This window comes from Vombatus ursinus, unplaced genomic scaffold, assembly GCF_900497805.2.
Source record: "Vombatus ursinus unplaced genomic scaffold, bare-nosed wombat genome assembly UNPS02014830.1, whole genome shotgun sequence".
In the NCBI taxonomy this organism is placed as follows: Eukaryota; Metazoa; Chordata; class Mammalia; order Diprotodontia; family Vombatidae; genus Vombatus; species Vombatus ursinus.
The window spans coordinates 21,277,559-21,297,797 of NW_020954608.1; the positions used below are offsets into that span (position 1 = coordinate 21,277,559).

At 33.3% G+C, this 20,239-nt stretch overlaps 1 protein-coding gene across 1 annotated transcript in view; it reads right to left on the bottom strand.

The window, feature by feature from the left end:
* The window catches only part of PCLO (piccolo presynaptic cytomatrix protein), a 539,133-nt gene that overhangs the window by 193,530 nt on the left and 325,364 nt on the right, over positions 1-20,239 (bottom strand). The window contains exon 10 of the mRNA XM_027838890.1: positions 11,038-11,119. Coding sequence (XP_027694691.1) covers positions 11,038-11,119 — 82 coding nt within the window. The remainder of the gene's footprint in view (positions 1-11,037; positions 11,120-20,239) is intronic.

The window sequence follows — 20,239 nt, forward strand, 5'->3', positions numbered from 1 at the left end:
ATCTATCTATCTATCTATCTATCTATCTATCTATCTATCTATCTATCTATCTATCACCCTACAAACTCCAACAGATGACTCCTAAATGAAAACTTCCAGAGAAACAAATTAATTGTTCTGAAGAGAAATTAATACATCCATTATTTTTTTTTCCCCTTTCCCTGTGACTATGGCTGGGTGCATAGCACCAAGCTTCCTTATATGGGCTTAGATATGATAATGTCATCATACTGCTTTTTCCTAACTTCCTATGTTAAACCAAGAATGGTTTGAATCTGTTGTAAAAGGATAATTTTTTGATGAAGGTAGCCAGTATTTTCAAAGAACATGGAGTGTTTGGGGGACTCCATGGAAATAATCCTCTCTTTTACTTCCACAGAGGAGAGACAAGGGTTTCTATTTGGACCCCTTGAAAAATACTTATTTTTTGATTGCAGCAGGTGCCTGAAATATAGCTGTATTTTCCAGTTTAGTTTACTGATTCCTTCCTTTTCTTCCTTTTCTTCCTTTTCTTAGTTTTGTCATATTCTAAGAGAAAGACCTATCCCATTCACTGTTTTTGACTCAGAGTTTTCAGCTATGCTATTGCATTGTAAAAAGATAAAGAAATACTTTGAATCAGTTCTCTAAGCAATATCAAGTCTGATAAAGAAATCTAAATGATAATTGGGAAAAGGGGGTAAGGGGAGTATATTTATCACACTGCTGAATGAAAAACAAGCCCCAAGTAACATTTGTTTCTACTATGCAGTACCCGAAATTTGAATTTTTCTTTCTTCTGTTCTGGTGTACCTTTTGTAGACTTTGGTATTTGGTTCCTTATATTCATAGCTTTCAATGAATTTGAAAAAAACAACAACACTTTAGTAACCCTTTCTGAACCATAACAACATGTTAGTCATAAAGTGAATTTATGGACCCATCCAGATTATGAAAAAATATAAATCTGTACTACTTAATTACTTTAGGTGCTAATTCTGATCTGTATCTCCAATGGAAAAAAAATTGATAGGTCTGGTCTAAGATGTCTTTTATCCCTCTTGAAAAAGATGAAGAACTTGAAAAGAAAAGCAATAGGAAATACTACTTATAAAAGTAATAAAGTAGCCAGGGAATGAGCACTTCCTTTCATGAATCTATAAAATTAAATAATATTCCTGGCATTTGAAGTAGCCATGAAAAAATACATCTTTTCTCAGTAACAAGAGGATGAACTAATACCATATGTATATGTGTATACACACACACATATACAAATATATATATATATATGTATGTATTTATATATGTTTCTTGACACATCCAAGTTCATTCAGGGAAAAGAGGCTTTTACACAGTAACAGCAACATTGTGCAATGATCAAGTATGATAGACTTAGCTCTTCTCAGCAATACGATGATTCAAGACAGTTCCAAAAGGCTCATGATGGAAAATGCTATCCACATCCAGAGAACGAACTATGGAGTCTGAATGCAGATCAAAGCATAAGATTTTCACATGTATGTGTGTGTATATGTATATGTGTGTGTGTGTCTGTTCCCTTTTGTTCTGTTTCTTCTTTCACAATATAACTAATGTGGAAATATATTTATATGATTGCACATGTTTAACCCATACCAGATTCCTTGCCTTCTTTGGGAAGGAGATTGTGAGGGAGAGAGAAAAAACTGGAACCTGAAATTTTATAAAAAATGAGTGTTGAAAACTACATGTAATTGGAAAAAATACTTTTTCAAAAATAAAAGACTTCTCTATATAGTTAAGCTAAGACTTCATTGTGCTTCTGAATTAAAGAGCTCATTTACTCTTTGGTATCCTGTCATCTACTTCACTCTGTACAATTCCCCCAATTTCTGAAAAACTGTATTTGTAAGCTATCAAGCCAGATTGTCTTTTTGATTGGGATTTGATGGGATAGAGATAAACTGGCCTGCAGTAAGATATACCCCACCTTCTCCTCCTTCTGAGCAAATCTAGGAATATGGCTTTTATTTTGAATCCCCCTAAAGAAATGTAACCCCTTTGAGATTTTGGGGATAGTTCAATATCTCTCTTGAAGACAGAATAGGAAAGGAAAAGGAGATTGCCCAACCACACCTCTTCTGAACACCAGGTTATTTATCAGAGGGAAGTCAATGCTGTCCTCCTCTTTTCCACAATGGTGGAAATCACAAGGTCTCCAGAGATAGGGTGTGCCAGTGCCCATATCAGATATCTTTCTATTCATACTACTCACAGGTCAGCCAATCTATATTAGATGGTTCATACCTAGACACACTATATTACTCTTTTGTGAATGCTAGACAAAATGACTGAAGGATATGCTGTCCTACTTACCTCAAAAGACAAGGCTAGTTCTGGTCTGTTAGTTTCTCACCTAAGAAGACAGTCTAATCTTGATTTGATCTTACATAAAATACAAATAAAAAATTGCCTAAAAAGATGCTTCAGCTTTTCTCAGGGCTTTATGTCTGAACTATTCTCTACAGGAGGATTATAGACCTGACCCAATGTCCAAGGACAACACAAGAATGAACTGAAGTAACTTGGGTAGTCTTAAAAGAAACATAATATTCTGTGAGTTAAGTATAGAAATAAAATGGGATCAGATATCCTGGTTCCTACCTGAAAACTTCGAAACTTGATGGCATATAATAAATAGGATAGGCTCTGAAAGTAAGTGATTAATGACTCTGGGATGATTTTTGATGAGTTGTTTTCACCAAGAATTGATTTGTGCTCAGTAGGCTATTTGACCAAACCTAGTTTTACAAAGCACCATGCTGCTAATTAAGGCACTACTAGGTAGTATTGGATTATAATATGAAATACAATGTTATATATAGCCAGTGAAGAATCATTTGTTATACTATTTTGAGAAGCTATTTATTAAACGGGAATTATAGATTCTTCTTGTCATAAAAAGCATCAGCTGATTAGGAATAGTACCATATCTTCTTGACACTTTTGCCTACAGATGATTTCTCCTCCATGAATAAGTATTTGTTTAGTTCTCTGGCACTTAGCAACATTTTAAAAATTAGGTTTGTTTTTATTTAGATTATATATTTTCCAAACAAAAGTATGTTGGATTGTCTGTGTCAATATGATAAATCATTACTCAGACATGATACATAATTTCAAAATGTTTAACTTATAATATTTCAATTTTATAAAATAGGAAACATTCTCCTACATATTTGACCATCCTCGATTTCCTTTGCTGGATCTTCACTCAGGTCACATCCACTTACTGCATATAACCCCAGGGCATTCACCCAGAGCATATTCTTTTCTCTAACTACTATTTCATTTTGATCTCCTCAGCTCCCATGAATTCAATGATCCAACTCAACTGTCTTCCCTAACCTCCAGTCTCCCATCTTAAACTGCCTCCTGGACATCTCAAACTGGATGTCCTGTAGAGATCTTAAATTCAATATGTCTAAAAATGAACTTATTACCTTTCTCATAAAACCCTCTTATCTTCCCAACTTTTCTTTTACTTTCAAGGGCACCAATATCCTCTCTGATTGCAACACTTGCAACCTTCATGTCATCCTCAACTCCTCATTCTCACCCTGTCTCCATACCTAATCAATTGCCAAAATCTTGTTGATTTTACCTTAACAACATCACATGTATACATCCCCTTCTCTCTTCTGACACCACCACCACCTTGGTACAGGCCCTCATCACCTACACCTGGTGGTTGGTACTGCTGGTTGGTCTCTCTGAAACAAATACCTCCCCACTCTAGTTTACTGTCCACTCAGCTATCATAACAATCTTCCTAAAGTGGAGGTCTGATCACTCCTATAATCAATCAACTCTGTTGGTTCCCTGTCCCCTCTGGAATAAAATATAAAATTTTCTGTTTAGCATTCAGAATGGAAGAAACATTCCATTCTTCTTATGCCTTGCTCCCTCTGATGTAGTCTATAATCCAGCGGTACTGGCCTCCTTGCTATTCCTCCTACAAGACATTCTGTCTCTGACTTGACAGTATTTTCATCAGCTGACCTCCCCGCCCCCTGCTCCAGTTGCTATTGTTGCATGACTTCCTTGAGCATCATTCAATAGTATGATTCCGAGAAGAAAAGGCAGATGTTGGGAATAACCCAGGGCTGGGGTTTGGCAAGAAATTACTGGTGATTGCACAAAGGGGCAAGGGATTTGAGAGTTGAGGACAATGTATAATTGCACTTGTTAACTACAGTGCCAAGGTTGGAAAGTGAAGAAAATAATACCATAGCAAAGTTATGGCCCAGGTGAACAGGGAGGGATAATAGAGTCACTGGAGGTTACCAATGGTATGAAGAGTAATTTTATTAGGTGCCAAGTTTGTAATCTTCTTTTCCATTTGTATTGACCTGGTCTTTCTTCAGGTCCCTGTTTAAATATTGTAACAACTGATCCCCTTTTCTCCAATCTCTCTCCTCTAACTCCTCCTTCACACTGGCATTAAAGTATTATTCCTATGCACAGGTCTTACTTACCATGTAACTTACCTGTTCATAAACTTTCAGAAACTCCTAATTTTTTTTTAATTTTTGAATTTTTTTTTAAGGCAATTGGGGTTAAGTGACTTGCCCAGGGTCACACAGCTAGTAAGTGTCAAGTGTTTGGACTGAGGCCGGATTTGAACTCAGGTCCTCCTGACTTCAGGGCCAGTGCTCTATCCACTGCGCCACCTAGCTGCTCAACTCCTAATTTCTTAGCAAACTAAAACATAACCAGCATTGAAAAACCTCCACATCTAGCTTCAGACTATGATTTTTCATAGCACTTCCCTTTGTGCACACTATGTTCCAAACTTGATTCCTTCCTGCTATCCTGACATCTTATTCTGCTATCTCTCACTTCTTTGCCTTTTAGTACAACATCTCCAACATTTAGAATAGATTCTCCTCTTCCCTTCTTTTGCATCAAAAAAGCTTAGTGGGCTTCTACAATGTACCTCTTGGCTCAGTCCTTTCAGTTGCCTTGTTCATAGGTAGGTTCCTTTGCTTGTGAGTATTCACTGAGAAACTTTGCTCTAAGGGTAGGGTCCTTACAATCTTCTCATCATGTAAGTATTGTGGCCCTGAGAAAAAGGTCTAGGTTGTTGGGCTCTGTAATTGTTCTTTTCTCTTCTAGGAGAAAGGAGTGGAGTATCCAACTTTGTGAGTTTTCAAAGGTCAAGAGGACACCTCCACATTCTGGTATTCTAGGTTTGTAGCCAGTGTCCTGAGAAATAAAGGAGGAACTCTGAAAGTAAATTTCAAGAAAAAGGCCAGTGGTAACAGAGAAGAAGACTCATTGTCAGTCAGGCTGCATCTGGAACTGAACTTGGTGGAACCAATATTAGGTAGGAACCCAGTGAAAATCTGCCCTGACAAATGTTTGTTCTTACAGTATCTTCAAAGTAAATGTCCTATTATAAAGGTTAATGTTAAGGGGTTAAATGGAACTTCAGTGCTGGAAACTGGCTCCTAACAATGGAGGGAACACAACCAGTGGAAAATTGATCCTTGGCTATAGAGGAGAGACATTCCCACCTTCCTTTAAGTAGCCTAGCTCCAGAGGAGGCAGTTGGAGGAGTATGGCTCTGGTAAAGTGAGTCAGTGTAGATCTGCTATAAAAATCACCTCACTTAAGCCTCATAGCAATCTTGTGAGGTAGGTGACATCTCTATTTTACAGATGAAGAAAATGTACCTCTGTCATACAGTTACAAAATAGCAGAAGCAAGATTTTAATCCAGGTCTTCCTGAACATTCTATCTATTACACACATGCGCGCACACAGACACACATACACATATACATACACACCCATATACATATACACATACATATATATGTGTATATGTATATGGGTGTGGGGTATATATATGTGGGGTGTATATATATTTATAGTACAATATTAACATGTAACATATATACATATACTATTATATGTGTGTATACATGCATACATATATACACATACATAAGCATATACACATCGTTACACCACATTTGTTACAGCTATCTACTTAGGGTTAATGAAATTTTTTTATAATTAAACTCTATCTCTACAGCACTAAGAAAATGGTAGGTTAATGAAGAAAACAAAAGGCATTTCCTTTGAAAAAATTGCTACATTATGAAATTAAAATATTACAGTCATAAGATTTAGAACCAGAAAGGATAATTTTACAGATGAAGAAACTAAAGCCCAAAGAGATTAAGTGAACTGTGTAAAGAGACAAAAGTTGTGAACAGGTCTTCTGGTTCCAAATCCAGTGTTTTTTCCCATTACATTAGGCTGACTCAATTCACGTATTCTTTCTTTGGTTTTATAAATGTAGTCATTCTATTCTTGTCCAGTTTTTGTGTTTTTCCCTTTTTTTAACTCAGAAGATAGTAACATTAGCTTTACATAAAATTGCTATATTCCTAGAATCATGCATGATATAACTTTAAGTAGGAGGAGGGGGGAATTGGAGATCCATTTTTTGAGTTACTCATTTTGCTGTTTTCATTTTCTTATCACTATTGTAACTGCTGTGGCATCTAAACTGAGAAGCTGAGTAATACTAAAATGCTGCACATTTATGATGGAAACTTTCAGATGTAACTTTTTTTTTTACTTCAAAGTAACTACACTAGCCTATGCTGAAGTACAGAAATGAACATAATTCTTGGTTTAGCAGCTAAAGTTACCATGGAACTAAACAATCAGGAGAAGTAAAGATTGGATATGATTTTTTAAAGAGATCTTCTTTAGCTGTTCTATATGTGGAAAAAATATTTTAAAGGCATCTAATATTTTTCAAAAAACAAAATTTAAGTTATATTATGGGTTTTATTATATTAGAGCTTTAGAGGGAGTTTCTAAGTTTTCTTTACATAAAATGTTGTTATAACAAATACTTTTTCATGATTTTGTGAGGAGATGCTACGGGTTGGACCTATACCAAAAAAGAACTAAAAGAACTAAAAGAAAGAGGAAGGGGTTCTTTATGTACATAAATATTTATAGTAGCTCTTTTTGTAGTAGCAAAAATGGAAATTATTAATATACGAACTGATTGAGGAATCATTGATTAATTAGGGGTATATGAATGTGATAGAATACTATTGTGCTTATAAGAATGAGGAAATGGATGATGTCAAAAAGACATGGAAAGCCTTATATAAACAGATATAGAGTGAAGTAAGCAGGAGGAGAACCATTTATATTATAACATCAATATTATAAAAATCAACAATTTGGAGAATTTATAAAATGAACAGATGTGGAACAATTTATACAATAATAAGCACAAAAATAAATAATTTTGAAAGTTGTAAGAACTATGATCAATTCAAGGACCATTCATGATTTCAGAAGATTGGTGATAAAACATGTTATTCATGACAGAGATGTGATGGATTCAGAGTACAGAATGTAATGCAATCATTGAAGGAATTTGTTTTGCTTGACTATACATATGTTGTGAGAAATTTGTTCCCTGCCTCCTAAGAGATTGGAAGGAAGGCAGGGAGAGAAAATGGATTTGTGTTCATTAAAAAAAAAAAAGAGGTGTGTGTATGTGGGGTGCAGCAAATAAGAAAATGGTGCATATATATTCAGATAAGGTCATGTATTATTCATTTTGCTTAGATGTTTCACTATAAGAGACTTTTCATGAAATGGGAGAAACATGTAATATTTATAATATAAAAACAAAACATCGATAAAACTTTAAAAATTGTACTTTGCTCACAACAATATAAAATAGTTATTGCAAACACTACCTCCATTCTACAGATGGGGAAACAAAGTCAGGGAGGTTGGGTCTTACTCACTGTGAAACAGCTAGTAATTGACAGAGCCAATATTTAAATACATGTCATTGGACCAGAGATATAACTTAGAGGGGAGTAGTGTTAGGATTGGTACAAGAAACACGAACTGATTATGAGATAATCAGTACAACACAGACCTTCAACAAAGGGGAATGGATTGGTAGGGTACCGAAGAACCACTACTGAAAGGGCTGATTCAGTGAGGGGAGAAGGTAGATAGGTTCATATTTTAACTAAAATCCTCTTAACCTATATGTTAAGCTCTAATGTTTCTACTCAGATGAGAGCCTCCAAGTGCTTCTAGTGTTTTATGAATTTGTTACCCTGGTATAAAATCTCTTCCTCCCTGCCCTAATTACACAACTCTGCTTTTGATTCTCAGTTTGTCATTTCTACTACTCCACACAAGGTTAATATTTTCTCTATTTATTTCTTATAAAAATGTTTTTGTTTTTCTAGAAAATACAGTGTATTTTCACTTGCCTTTCACATTAGACTTTTTTCATTCAACATAAATGCTTCCTGAGCTTTAGATGATTTAGCTTAGAACTTCCAATTACCTGGTATTACAGATAATTACAGTCTTTGCTCTAGATAGCCAGAGACATGGACATACAGACAGAGAAATAAAAAGACACACATACTAAACTTTACATTTATATAATGTTTATATACATTTTGTAACTTGACTTTCAAAATACTCCAGTGAGGCATGGTAGGTAGAGCAAATATTACCAAACCATTTTTACAAATGAAAAATTGAAGCTGTAGGATCTTTCCTATCACAACTATATATAGCTATATAGTTATATGTGTATATTATGTATATATATATATGCACACATAACTATGACTTCAACATCAACCTATGTCTTCTAATTCCCAATTCAGTTCTCTTTGTTCTTAACCAGAATGCCTCTCACTTACATAAACAAAATGAAACGTCGAAATGTAAAGAGCTAAGATAAAAATATTAGAAATGCTAAAAAATTATGTTGTTGAGGAAATATACCTCTGTATTAATCCTTCATACTTTTCAAAAGTATCCCATCTAAATGAATTCGCAGAAATATCTATATGTGAATAATCAATACAGATTAAATTTGACATGACAACTCTTTTTATCATTACTTTTAACACATATTTATCTGTGGGAGTAATTATTTTAGGTAAAGTCTTTTCCCACATTCTCACATGTAGATATGGTAGAAATAACTATGAGGTAAGAATCCAAGAAGTCTAGGTGTCAAATTACACATCACTTAGACACTTTCTCAATCTCCCTGCAAAAAGTTTAGATATGGAAGAAATTGAATTGTGCTTGAAGCAAAGCAAATAATTTGATGAGAATTTCTAGTATGTTTAAAATTTTAAAGTATATAGCATAAACTACTATCCTACTAAAATATTTTTTTAAAAAGTAACTCCAGTTATAATCCCAAAATACAAAAACAGAAGAATTATTTAAGTAGGATTCTTTATTTAAAAAAAAAGATTGTATTATTCCTATACTTTGTAGAATGCAAATAAATGATATATCCAAAAAATTGACAAAAGAATATATGCCCCAGAGAAAAATAATAAAAAATAATTTAAGAGTTTCTACTGAAATTACTGGAAAAAGCTCAATATTTTGTAAAGCTGGAAAATATACTGCTAATTTCCTTTGTGAGCTGTAAAGAGTTTGAGAAGATTGTAGTAAGTAATTATTTGTACAGCGAAGTGGATTTTGACATTCACTGGTGAAATTTTCAACAGTATTTAAAAGACATTCAAAATGGAAGCAAAATTATGAAAGCCTAAATTATATGCCTCTGGGAGATGACAAATAACGTATCTTAAAAGAAAAAAATTCTATCCAATCAATTCATCCTCTTACGAAAGCAAGTAAAGGAACAGCTTTTATTATCTAAAATTGATCATGGACCAAAATGCTCAGTATTTTGTTTTCTGCTATTTCCCACCAAAAGGTAAAATGAAGAAATACCTACACAAAGGTTATAAAGAACATATATATAATAAAATCTTAGCATTATTATCACTGTCGACACATGTCCAGAAATGCAAAGAATATTTCAATATATACATTTATGACTACAGTTTCTATTTACATGTAGCTATATAAACTTTGTTTTCTATGAAATATGTTCTCTTTGAACAATAGCAGGATGGCTTTTAATATAAAATGGAAAAAAAATCTTTGTATTCCACATTGCAAATGTAAGTCTTTAAGTATTATATATTATTATAACTAATAATAATGGTAATGATAAAAATAATAATAATAGTTTATGTGCATACAGTGGCATAAGATTTGAAAATAACTTTATATATATTACTTATTTTACAATCTATGATTCATTGAATCATAGAATTCAGAACTAGAAGGATATTATAGATTCCCAATCCCTTCTCACCTGCATAGCAAATGAAGAAACTAAGTTTCATAGAAGTTGCAACTTACCCCAAACCACGTATGTAGTAAGTAGCAAAACCCCGATTTGAACTTGGATCATTAAACTCGGAATCCAATACCCTTTCTAACTACATCATCCTGCTGTGTTATCAATGCGAGCAGATCTCAATAATATGTCCTCTTTGATTTTTACTAGTTTTCCATTCACATTTCCATTTGACATCTTTCTGTTTGCTGAAGCAGCCTAATGGCTACAAAGATAATGTCCTTTCAAGAACATCCCCATTTTGTCGATTAGTGAAAAATATCAAATTCCCAAAATACTATTCTGGGTATTTCTACCCAATGCACCTAATAAAGCTTTGAGGAGTTAAAATTTGATCAATTAATTCTTAATTTTATAAAAGGGCAACAACCAATTTGACTGATATTTTCATTGAACTAACCAGTTGTTTGGGTGATTTCTACTTAAAAAGAGGCTGTCAACCAGTTAGATTCTCATAAACTTAAAGAGGAATGTAGGACCCAAGGTCAAGTTGGCTTCCTTTAAAGAATACATTGTGTTATACTCTAAGTCCAAAGAAAGCAAATACTATTTGATGATGATAATGACTTAAACACGTGAACAATTACTAATGATCATGTTTCATGAATTGAAATGGTGAGAATTCTGATTCAGAATTTGTATGTTTGCTCCTTTTTCAAAACACGTAAGAAACATAACTAGAATTCATTTCTAGAAAGAAGTCTGAATGGATTCAATGTACTAATAGTTTAATAAAATGGTTCATTCATTTAGCTTTACCTGAAACTGTATGATCCTTAAGGTCTCTCATTATTTTTATTCTTGCATGAGGAAAGATGTACTGTGTAGGCTTCCCATTCATCTGAGAAATATAAGACATACATATTACAAAATGCATAATCCATTTGAGCAATACTTTCATACACACATGCTATGTGTATATGTATGTATTCCTGGTTAATTTTACAACATCTTTCATAACTCAGTAGAAAACGTATTAGAAGGTTTGAGGCACAGCTTTGCAAATTACTCACATGATAATAGTTGGTTTTACTATTTTTTGTAATAATATTTTGTATTGTTTTAAATATATAAATTTCCTTATAATCTGCTCTCCTTAAATAACAGTAATTGTGATAGATTAATATATTTTTCCTGAGATAATATTGGTTTATAACTGACTTAAACAATTATTAAGAAAATAATGACAGTGAGTTGAAAGAAGAAATGATTATAATGCTTTTACTTGTCTAGTTTTAGTCTGAAAATATGGGAAAGTGAGATGTTCAGGCAAATTTTCTTAATTTTCCAAGTCAGGAAGTAGGACAAATTGGGCTTCTGCTACTACCTACCTACTAAAAAGTATATTCAGATAATTTCCAAAGTTTTATTTTTCTGTACAAACTTCTTTTCTATGTTCTACATCAGCATATCAGGTCTAGAGAAAACAAAGTTTGAAGTGGTAGCTTTCATACCAAATCATAGAGCCAGGATACAAAAAGTTCTTGACAAGCTGCTAGAACATTTGGTTCACTTTAATAAGATAAAACTCAACAGGTGCATAACAAGGCACATAAGAGTTCAAAAAATCAACTTCTCAAGTACCATATCAGAGAGGCACAATTAGACATCAGTGTGTCAGAAAAGGGCTGTAGGTTTTAGCAGACTGAAAGATCAATGAGACAACACAATTCCATGGCCCCCAAAAGAAGGAAATGTAACCTTGGGCTGCAAAAAACAGAAGGTTATGGTTTCAAATAGAATTCTGCTCTTAGTGCCACTGATGTCAGAGAATTTCTAGAGAATGACAAGCAGGAGGGTGAAAGGCCTAGAAGCCCTGTCATATAAAGAACTTTCTAAGGCAATGGATCTTTAGCCTGTAGTAGAGAAGACTGGCAGAGGGAGGATAGATAATAGCTATCTTCAAATATTTGAAGATATGGAAGAGGTATTAGGCTTATTCTTATTAACACCAAAGAACAGAACCAGAAGCAATGGGCAGAATTTTCAAAGAGACAAATTTAGCCATGAAGCACAATTTGGAATACTGAAATGTGAAATGAGTTGCCTTAGAGACTGTGGGTTTTCCTCATGGAGGTTTTCAAACAGAAACTGAAAAACCACTTATTAGACATTATGGAATTATAGGATCCTGTTGTAGTGAAGATTCTTTATTTTTTTGAGGGGGTAGGAGGGCAGGAGTTGGATTACATGGCCACTGAAGTCTCTTCCCACTCTGAAAAAATTCTATGGTTTTGTGAAGACTCACAGGTCATCTCTTTGCAGATGTTCTACTTGTTTCTCTAGATCAGTGTGTCCTGAACTGAAGTGATTATCTTTTCAGTTATCTTTGATTTTTCTTTTTCCCTATTGTCTCAAATCCAATCTATTACCAAGTCCTATCATTGTCACCTCAAAAATATTGCAAAATCAATTCCCTTTACTGCCACAATGACAAAAAAGGCCTTCATTACATGCTATCTGGATCATTATAGTAGACTTCTAAGTCTTCTTGTGAACAATCTTTTCATTTCTTCTTCATACCACATTCACAATCTGCTTGGTACAAAGATACTATTTCACTTGACTGCTAAAAAATCTCTATATATCCATTTTTGGTTTAGTAGGGTTCCAGGGTTTGTTGTTCAGTTGTTTCAGTTGTGTCCAACTCTTTGTGACTCCATTTGGGGTTTTCTTGGCAAAGATGCTCAAGTGGTTTGCCATTTCCTTCTCCAGCTCATTTTATAGATGAGGAAAGTGAGGCAAACAGGGTTAAGTGACTTGCCTAAGGTCACACAGCTAGTGTCTGAGGCCAGATTTGAACGCATGAAGATGAGTTTTCTTGATTCCATATTCAGCCCTTTCTCCACTACACCACCTATTTGCCCCACAAGGGAGGGTTATATGGAATTAATTATAATATAAACTTTGAATATAAATTGAAATTTTTGGAGATCCAAGCCATCCATAGAGAGTCCTTCTATATAGACTTCACACAAGGCATCTTTCCTTCATACTGGTGAATAGCTTAGATGAATCTATATCTGCTGGATGTTGACAATGAGATAATTGCTGCTCCTAGTAATCACACATATCATTGATCATACATCATACATAGGTCTACTGCTGGAAGGAGCCATCTCAGAGGCCATCTAGATAACTGCTTAAGTTTGCAGATGGAAAAAAAAACCTCAAGGCCAGGTGGGATTAGAACACCTGTTTTCTATCTTCAGAGTCAGGGCTCTTTCCACTGTACTTTTTCTATGCTTTATGAGCAGAGACTTCAAGTTTGAATTTTGTTCCACTCATTCAAGTATTAAAAGCAAACTGAAGCAATTACACAGGGAGATCTTAAATTTGTACAATTTTAAGTATAATTGTAAATACTTGATCTGCTATAGAAAATCATCCTCAAAATCCTGCTTGTTTTTTCCCTAATATTTTCATCAGAAATGCCCTCAAAACACGTGTGGACTATTTTGGTAATGACTTCTTAGAGAAGAGAAAAAAAGTTTACCTCACCCCCACCTCCAACCTGGCTATAGCTCTGTTGGAGACAAAAAAAATGGACTTATTTTCAGTTACTTTATTTTTTTGTTGATAAAAAGCACTATCTATAACCTTTTCCATTCTTTTGTAATCATCCTCTCTTCGAGATATCTTTTTAAAAAATCAGTCCCTGAGTCTCATTAAAGTAATGTCACTTCCAGCACAATCAGGACTAGCACTCTTTCTAAATTTATCTTCTTAGGTGTCATTGTCACTTCTTTACCTCAGTACATTGGGTACTCAGGTGGTACGGTAGAGATGGGATGGTTCCATTATTGTCTCTGATGAGTATAGTTCACTGTATAACCACTGCCAAATACATTTGATTTCATGTTTGTTGTTCTCCTTGTGGCTTCTGTAAACAGCCTGAAGATGATGACCTGGCTTAGCTGAATTGAGTATCAATCTCTCAGACAGCTAACTTTATCCTCAATTGTTCTTCACTGTCTGCTTGCAGTTTTCCATCATCTATTATGTATTAAAAATGAGCTTACACTGGTACTGCTCATCTCCCATGTGTCTCTTCTTGTTGAGGGGATTAAGCATTTGATGGCTGTGCTAGTTTCTGGATACATTCTCTTTGTTTTGATAATTTCTGCATGTTCAAATTCTTTTTTTAAAAACATTACTTTTGTCTATTTCACCTTTTTCAAGTTGAAAGCTTACTTAAACTGGTTGAGACATGCTCTATATTTTAAGATACAATGTCAATTTCACTGTTACATTTTGTCATCTCTAGAAGCATCAGATGATATTCTTTTTAAAAAGTTTTATTGAAATTGTTTGTTTTTACAACACAATCATTTCCAAATATAGTCTTCTGCCTTCTTTTATCCAGTGACCTTTCTCTTGTAACAAATAGCAAAAAAAGGAAAAAATCAGCTAAGTGAAACCAGCCAACATAGAGATTATATCTAAAAGCACATGCAACATCCCTGCCCCCATACATTCACAGTACCCCCACCTTGTAGGGAGAGAAGTAAGGAAGGAAAGAAGTACATTTCCTAAACTTTTTGAGGAACAAGTTTAGTTATTAAAATTACACAGTATTCAGTTGTTTTATTGTTCTCATAATTTATATTGCTGTAGCTGTGTATGTTTTCCCTATTTTATTTCACTCTGCATTAGTTCATGTATCTTCTCATGTTTCATTGAATTTGTCACTTCATCATTTCTTATGGTTTCTGATTATAGTCTTGAAAAAAATGCTCATGATCTATAGGTATGAGACATAATTAATCTAGTTAATATTTTTCATTTTGCTTTTAATCTCAAATCTTATTTTCTAATATAATTTCCATTATCCTCACCTTTGCTCATTTTCATAGGAAAATCATGATATTTCATTGTTTGTGAAGGCTTAATTTGGAGGTTTGTGTCAAGCTCTTCATCCAATTTCTCTGCTTCATCCTCTATAATGCATGTTGGCATATAAGCTATAATTATCTTTCTAGTAGCAGATATACTTAAATTTATCATGATCACTAAAAGACAAGATGACCCATGAATTGATGTTTCATTGCTACTGGGAATAAAGTAAAACCAGCTCTATTTTTTTTCCTTTCCTCAAAAAAGTTTGTGAGTCACTCATACATTTGGATTCTTTATTCCTTCTCGTTTAACTTATAGTGAAACATCATAGTGAATCTATCTCTATATATATGATTCATTTTTACCAGTTGGACAATAATCCCAGGTTAAGAGAACTAATAATTAATGATTTTAGAAAACAATAATAGCTGACATTTACATAGTGCTTTAAAGTTTGCAAAGAACTTTTCATATATGATCTCATATGGTAGCTACAAAACATCCGTAAATTAAATACTGTTATTATCTCCACTTAATTGATGGGTGAAACAGGAGGACAGAAGTTCAAATGCCTTGCACACCATGGTCATAATACCAATAAGGCAGCTTTAAAATTCAGATACTCCCAATTCCAAAGCCAATAATTTCCCTACTATACTGACCAGCTGGCTCTTTAGAAAATCTAAGAGCTGTGTGATTCTTGTTACCTTGTATCCTATACCTATTTCACCAAATTGGTTCTGATATTATGAATAGGTTATTACATAAGAATAAAGGTAGTTTTGTTTCTTTTTCTTTTTTTAAAATAAATGTTGTGGTCAAATAGGACACTCCCCCATTGCCACCCTGCAGTACTTCTCCTTATGGAGGTAAATCTCTCAATTTTAAGCTCAGATAATCCTAGTACATAGTACATTAACTAGCTTATACTCAAAATCTTTCATTCTTGCTAAAATCAAACAAAATTTCTGCTGAAATAGCATAGTCTTTGAGAACCCAAACACCTTTGGACCACGATGAGGCATCTGGAAAATTTATTTCTAAATAATAAAGCATGTGCCTTGATTGTACTGTAACCTTCTTTTAATATTGGACATACCTTCAGGGACTTTTCTGAAGTTTCATAGATCCTGACATTTTACTCACTTTACTGGAAAAATATTCACCAAAATTGTATGCAAATACATGAATCCTTCACTCATTGAGCTTTTGTGTTCAAAAAGGTATTATTAATAGTGTTATCCATTATATAGTGTAGATTTTTTAAAGGTAGAATTAGAAACCCATAAAGCTATTGTTTTACCTGTGCAATTTCAATTCTCATTTCTGACAGATTTGAATATAAGAACTGAATTAATTGTGCCATCTCTGTTTCTACCTGGCCAAATGAGTTACCAAGACAAAAATAAGTAAATTAAATAATGCAAACCTTTGCACTATATTTAATAGAGCTTTGTTCTCTTAACAGCTTAGTAGAATGGAAAGAGATATGAATATGGCCCTTATTTTTTTTAAACTGATTTATCAATGTAGACAGTTCTCTTTTAATATTATTTTTGGGGTTTCCCTTTCGAAAGATTTATGTTTTTAAAATAATGCCTATAATTACATTTTACTGACCATTAAAAATTATATTTAATTACACTGCGAATGCCAAATACGTATAACTTAGATCGAGAGGGAGATATCTAGACCAGCATGATTCCTAAGTCAAACAAGAACTGAATCACTCTGGGTGTGGTCTCAGGAAAATCATGTGAACCAACTGTGCTTAACTGAATTGATTCCAATATGAAAGTTGATTACAATCTGGATATTAAATCTGAAATTAAGTGTTAGGAAAAAAGGAATATAGTTTGTTGCCTATTTTTCATTTAAGGAAAGAGCTGGCTTAAATAATTCTCTAAAGACAATGAAACAGAGAAAACAACAGCAACAATAAACTTTTGGATCTAGGAGTTCTAGATGAAGTCTAAATAGCTAAACATGACATTTGATTGCATAGTTAACAAATGTCAGCTAATCAAAATGATTCAGACTAAATCGTTCAGTCATTGCCATGGTTAATGTTCAAATTACAAACTTTTTTGTTAGCTAAATTATCCATATTGACATACATCATTAAGTGGATTACAATTCACTTTGTTAAGGCAGACCTGTTAATTGGAAGCCAACTGTGGAAGCCACTTCATTTCATATATCTAGTAATCTCATTTAATTTAAAAATAGTTATTTGAGAAAATATGATATTAAGAAAATTAGGAAGAAATATTATAGAACAAATAAAAATGTATCACTCAAAATCATACTAAGAGTTTTAATTCAATATCTATTTGTGGAATGGAAGATCATGACCTTGAGTTTTAGAAGGCTACCAGTCATTGCCAAGCACTGGACTGTGCCAGTGGAGCATCAACTTTGATGTGTCCTATTAAGAGCAACTTTCTAGTATGCCCCTGGCTTTATACTAGAGGTAGGTCAACCATTCTAGCTTTGGGCAGGGACCTTATAAAAACTTCAGCCACCATTAACTATTGAAGTATGGAGGGCTGGATTAAGAGCCAGAAGACATGAGGTCAGTTCCAGTTCTGCAACTTTTTAGCTCTGTGACTTTGAAAAATGAAAAGATCAGAGAACTTAGCACGGTAGGGCAAGGGCTAGGGAGACAGTAATCATCTAAAATAATCTTATTTTTTAAGTGAGGAAACTGAGTACCAGAGAGGTAAAGCAAATTGTCTAAAGAAACTCAGACTAGTGATGAATCCACTCTCTTGGACACAAATTCTGTTCTTTCTACTGCCAAAACCTGCTCAAGTAACTCATCTATCCTAGGCCACAGCTTCCCTAAAATACAACACATATACATGCATGTAGTTTACATGTACACATATATAACTAGTATACTCATAAACACTCAGTACATATACATAAATACATACTATATGTGCATATGTGTGTACACTAGATCTACCTATCACACATAACTGTTGTGAGGATGTGCAATTTTAAAGTATAAAATGCAACTAATATGTGAGTTATTATTATTATTATCATACTGTCTTCTTTCCTTTGCCATTGCTTCGTATTTCTCTTCCAGTTTTAGGTTAACAGGATTTAGATATAGAAGTGATGATTCAATTAGGCTTAGTGGCTCAAGAGTGTTAATATCACTGATACCATCATACTACTCAGGAGGCATGGAAAAGATTTTTGTAGACAAAGGGCCTGAGATGTAGGGAAATTAAATAACTTGCCCAAGGTCCTGTACATGAGCTGGAAGAAATTCTGTTGATTTAGTATTCCAATTATTTCCATTACAATGGAGTTATATAATATATTGTTGTTGGTGTTGTTCAGTCGTTTCAGTGTCATCTGACTTTTTGTGACCCTATTTGGGGTTTTCTTGGTAAAGATACTGGTGTGGTTTGCCATTGCCTTCTCCAGCTCATTTTACAGATGAGGAAACTGAGGCCAACATGTTTTATCCAGGGTTACAGAACTAGTAAGTATCTGAGGATGGATTTGAACTCAGGAAGATGAGTCATCCTGACTCCAGGCCCAACAGTGCTTTGTTTTTATAGCTAATATGACTACTAAATTGATGTGATAGTATATTAATATAATTCACTTCTTATACATTAACTTTAAGGTAAAAATACTTTTTTTTCTTTTAAAAGATCTAGTAAGGTCTTGAAATAGTCCATTTTTCCTAATTTCTTTTAGTTTCCTGACATTTCATAAACAAATCTTAGTGATGCAGAAACTTTGAAATAGGAATATTTGAGTTTATTTGCACCAAAAGATCAATATTTCTCTTTAGTATTTAAGAGATAAAAAAGAATGAAATTGAGGATTATATTATGTTTTTCCCTCTTGCACAGGATGTTTGTATATTAACAAAATTTAAGAAAATTTTTGAAAAAATTATGTTAGTTCAAATGGATATTGCTAATAAAAATTAAATTGTATTCCCTTATATTTTTCCCTCACAAAATATTTCAACAGAATAGAAGAATCTAGTAAATTCAATTTGTACCATATAATATATTCTCTTTATGGAAATTTATTTAATGATTCTCCAAAACAAGATCTATTTTAATTTTGCCATTAACTTGCTAATGCATTACATTTTCTCTAAAAACTATCACAAATTCTCTATTCATTAGAGCAGAATTTATATATATGAATACCAACTCTAATGTAAGATTTCTCTCAATAAAGATGCTATATCTATATTTATTAATAAAGACTAGCATTTATATAATGTTTAAAGTTTGCAAAAAATAAACTACTTATGTAGTTTACTTATGTAAACTCATTTGATTCTTACAGCTCTGTGAAATATGTGCTATTATTATCACTATTTTACATAAGAAGACTGAGGCTGAGTTAAATGACTGACGAAGGGTTATAAACCTACCAAGTGTCTGAGAACAAATTTGAACTCTAGTCTTCTTGACTCCAAGTTCAACACTCTATCTACTGGGTCTCATCATTGCCTTACTAGTAAGAATGACACTGTTATATATTCAAAGGGAGATAGAGCTACACAATTTATGGCAAAATGTAATCACACCCTCTTCCCACTTTATCTATATTATGTGAGTGAATTAGAAAGCATTGTCCTGCAAAAAAAATTAATGTAGCTATGTATACAAATGTAAATACTGTCTATACAGGTTAATGTAATGTTTATATTATTAGAATATTTAAATTTTTGTTTGGTTTTTGTCTTTTTTTTTTTTTTATTCCCTAGACAGGTAAGTAAAAGACTTAAAGGAGAGGCTATATGCAAACAAAACAAAACAAAACAAAACAAACAAACAAACAAAAACATGAATTCGATCACTGAATACCTTCTTAGAATTAAAAAAAATGTAAGAATAAATTCACATTGACAAATCCATCATTCTGTTTGTCATTACGTGCAGAGTGAAGTCAATTCAAATACCTTTTAATTTATATGTTTAGACCTTATTCCTTAACTTTTGGCACAAAGAAATAAGTAAGAAATAAGGCCCAGAACTTAGGTACTGCATAGTTTATAAACAAAAAAAAAATTAGAAGAATCAGAAAAAAATCACAGAGTTGGAGATGACTGAACAATAACAAAGAATAAGTA